This window comes from Penaeus monodon, chromosome 3, assembly GCF_015228065.2.
Source record: "Penaeus monodon isolate SGIC_2016 chromosome 3, NSTDA_Pmon_1, whole genome shotgun sequence".
Classification (NCBI taxonomy): domain Eukaryota; kingdom Metazoa; phylum Arthropoda; class Malacostraca; order Decapoda; family Penaeidae; genus Penaeus; species Penaeus monodon.
The window spans coordinates 47,934,964-47,939,143 of record NC_051388.1 but is presented as its reverse complement, the minus strand read 5'-3'; the positions used below and the strand labels follow the sequence as shown (position 1 = coordinate 47,939,143).

General features: G+C 37.7%; 1 protein-coding gene across 1 annotated transcript in view; it reads right to left on the bottom strand.

The window, feature by feature from the left end:
• Positions 1–3,592: 3,592 nt before the first annotated feature.
• LOC119586825 (adhesive plaque matrix protein-like) overlaps positions 3,593–4,180 on the bottom strand; it is a 6,446-nt gene continuing 5,858 nt past the window's right edge. Inside the window, exons 10-11 of the mRNA XM_037935552.1 lie at positions 4,039–4,125; positions 3,593–3,937 (exon numbers count right to left, since the gene is read on the bottom strand). Coding sequence (XP_037791480.1) covers positions 3,626–3,937; positions 4,039–4,125 — 399 coding nt within the window. The 3' untranslated portion in view covers positions 3,593–3,625. The remainder of the gene's footprint in view (positions 3,938–4,038; positions 4,126–4,180) is intronic.

Sequence of the window (4,180 nt, the reverse complement as noted above, 5' to 3'; positions counted from 1 at the left end):
TATCTTTTCACAAAGATTTTTATGATTATTCTCCTTTTTGTAGTAGCACTTTTTTTATTTTTTGTTCCTAAATTAGCTTGCAGGTTAATGATCACAAAGGATGTTCAAGGTTAAAATACAAGAGAATATTACAATTAGTTTTGAACCATCAAAATTTCCTCCCACCGTACGATGTCTTATCTCTTAACACAAATTACAGTTGCAGCAAAATGCTATGGTTTTATAATGTTAATCAAATGTTTATTTGATTTAAATTGCATTGCCTGAATGGAGCGATTCTGATCCGCTGAATATTGCTATATCCAAAATTGATAAGAGTAATTATGATACTTGAGAAGCATGGGCATATTTCCAACTACAAAATATCTTAAATGAGATGGTTCTGCCTTACATACTTTCATTATAGTTGTCATGGACAGTACTTATGAAGAGAATTCACGGCAATGACTTACCAATGACACATCAGTGTATGGGAATGGGGTGGTTAAAATACTGAAATGATAATGTTGATAATGGTGATACTACAAATAAAATTTCGTATAGCTGATGTGTGTCGGACAGAGCCAAACGGCAAAACACATGCGGAGACGAACTTGCCGGCAGGTCGTTCAGGACTTGCAATGATGAGTTTTACATTTTTTTCGGTTTTGCTTTCACTAACAAGCCTCTATTCACACGTAGCAGCAACTTATATGTTTAAGATTTCGATAGACATTTTAGACTGTTTGTCTGCACACTATTTCACTATTTCTAATGATGAGCTCCCTGTATTTGCAATGTCATTTTCAGTTTATAAAATCGCCCATTCCTCATGCCTAAATTCACTTATACGGGGCGACGTAGGAAGTGATTATAACTTCACAATTGTAATGATTTGAAATGACGTGTTTAGATTACACACACACACACACATATATATATGTAAATATAACCTTGCAATCTATCAGGATAGGTAATAACAACGTATTGTGTTAAATTTTCGTTTGATTAATAAATAGTCATCAAATGTATATTCAAGTTTGTTCATTTAAGCATAGGCAAGGGGTACCGAGGTTCACCATCATAGTGTGTTGTGCGTGCGTGTGTGTGTGCGCACACACACACACATGTACATATATATGTAGATATGTATATACAACACACACACACGCACACATACACACACACACATACACACACATACAGACACACATCTGTGTGTGTGTTTGTGTATTTTACTTCAGAAGTATACCCAATACGGTCGGTAAGGCCATACTGAATAGGTTCAACCGTGTCGTAAAGGCTTATTAGTATCTTCCCGAGTAAATTATTTCCCCTTCCCCTTCCCGCTAACATAAACCTGACCAGTAGGTGCTAGAAATGTCGGCTGTTTTTCCTCCTAAACATGAATTACTTGCTCAAGAAGAATGCAATGACGTGAAGAGTAGCCTTGCATATTGCTTTTACAAAGGACATGTTATATAGGTTCAATCATGCTATGAGGATATATTAATAGCGTCCCGACTAAATTCCCCCTCCCCTAACACGATACACCTCAATTAGGAGAGGATTTTTTCCTACTGGGGAATAATAAGGTCTGCTGCTGATAGTAATATGTAAATAGATAAACTAATTGATGAGTTCATATTCTGGTAATTGCGTAAGCACACACACATACACATCTCAATTACACTTCTGAGAATGGTACTTCCATAGAATGCATGTACATACCTACACTTATATACACTCTCAGGCACATAGGAGCACGAATACTGTCCACTCATAACACCGTTATGAGACAAAAATATGACCTACCCTGGCATTATTTTCTGAATGGCTTACCATTTTCTAGGAAATCTCTTTATACATGTACTTCTTCACCCGTGTTCGTAGTCGTTCCTTCTGTTAAGGATGATTAAATGTCATGTAGAATCTAAACATCTAACTCTAATCCGTGCCCAATACCCAACGTGTAATATTTAGATCTAGTTGAGTTGAGCCACGCAGCCAGAGTCGCCGTTGGTAGTGTAGGTGAGTTGTCGACAGCGTTGCTGAAGTCGTACTTAGAATTAGTTTGCGAGTTAAACAATAAGAAATTCTAAATTAAGCTTTCACTAAGCAGATATAAGTACAAAAATCCTTAGAAAGTAAGCTATTGCTTACATCATAGGATGCCGGAGAGTAATCGTAAGAAGGCTGTGAAGGAGCACACAAGTGCGAGAGCGACGGCGGTCTGAAATAGGGAAAAATATTAAATATACAATGGATACAGTATATTATGTATGAATGAATATAATACATAATGTATAACATGATACATACAAATACATACATACTTATATACACACATCTGTGTGTGAACGTATGCATATGCTTATATAATATTCTCACTTAGACTCGTTCCCTACCTTGGAAAACATGTTGAAAATAAACAGATCGACTGAGATGCATCAGACGTCGAGCCGTTGCCTTTTATACAGCGTGACTCTCGTAAACTCTCCTCAGCCACTCCATTTTCCACTGTCCAACCGACCTCTCACCTTGGCGACGGCGAAAGTGAGTAGCATACCTTAATTACCGATGAATGAAGTGTGAGTTCGTATGCCGTTCCCTGAGATATTTATTTCCCATTGTTTCCTTATTGTATAAGGTTGGCTAGAATTGACAAATAAAACTGGATTTCGGCAACACCACAGGGTAGGTATACCGAAAAGATCAATAAAATATAGATGGTAAAAAGTGGAAGAATTGCTAAGTTTGAAATCGGTTTGAACTCCGACACATACTTTTAATTCATCAAGAACGTTAGTAGGTTGATCTGTATGTATTATGATAAATTGAACACACACACAAATACACGCACAAACACAATTATGGATAAATGAAAATAACAAATATATCTTTTTCACATGTTAGATGTGACATCCACTAATTCGAGATTGCACCAGTTAAGGAAAGAGTCATTTAGACCCATAAAAGAGCCAAGTACACATTAAGATGAGTATATATATATACAGACATATATAGTAACGATGTATCATCATATTACGGAAAGTATATATTGTTGAACAGCCGAGGTTAAGGGGTTGCATAAACAAGTACAATGTGCTCCCAAATAAGAAAAAGGGAAAAAAGTTTTGCTTATAAGAATAGCCATGTTACAGGGAAAGTGATGCACGAATATCGACAATTCGCAAATTTCTTGTTTGTTGCTCCTTCTACAATATATCTGATTCATCTGTTGAATATATATTGAATATAGCTGATTTATGTATCTATGAAGCTGATTTATCTATTGACTGAATGAACAAACAGTCTTTAAAAGATAAAGAAAGCATGATTTTCTAATGTATTTCTACATATCACAGAGCCAATAAAAACGACCAGTTGAATTTATTGAATAGCTTTGGCTTATTGGATATAGTTGATGAAAACAGGCAGTTCTGCAATAGGCTTATTTGGCATCAAGAAGAATGTCAAATAATTTGATTCCGTCCCGAATATATCAGATTTCATACACACACACATACAAACACACGCGCGTGCGCCCGCACTACCTTCAACTTCCTATTCTGAAGGATAAAATATAGAAACGACTTTTGATAGGCTTCGTTTAATAAATATTCCTTGTAAATATTGGTTTAATTTAGGCGTATGTAGGTTCAGGCTTGTAGGCAGGGGCTGGCTCGTAAGCGGGGGCGGGGTTGTAGGCAGGAGCAGGCTTGTAGGCAGGAGCAGGCTTGTACTCGGGGTACTGGGCTTCACCCTCGTAGCTGACCTCAGCCACGTAACCAGAGTCGCCATTGACAGTGTAGGCGACCTTCTGCAGACGACCGTCGGGAAGGAGGACGTAGTAAGATCCCTGGGTGTCGTATCCGTCACGGGCCTCTTGGTGACCAAAGTCGTTGCCGGAGTAGTCGTCCTTCACGGCATAGTTGAAGTCGTACTTAGCGGGAGCCTAATGAAAATCGAATTAATATGTGTCGAATAGAACCAATAATATACAGTTCATTTATAGGATAAGAAACCAAGTTCTTAATTTATAGCAATTGAGCTTACATCATAGGTTGCCGGAGGAGCATATCCATAGGAAGGCTGTGAAGGAGCAGCCAGAGTGACGGCTACAAGGGCGAGAGCGATGACGGCCTGAAACATGAAACTCAATAATTAACTGTTTTATCTATCAGTCTATCTATACATG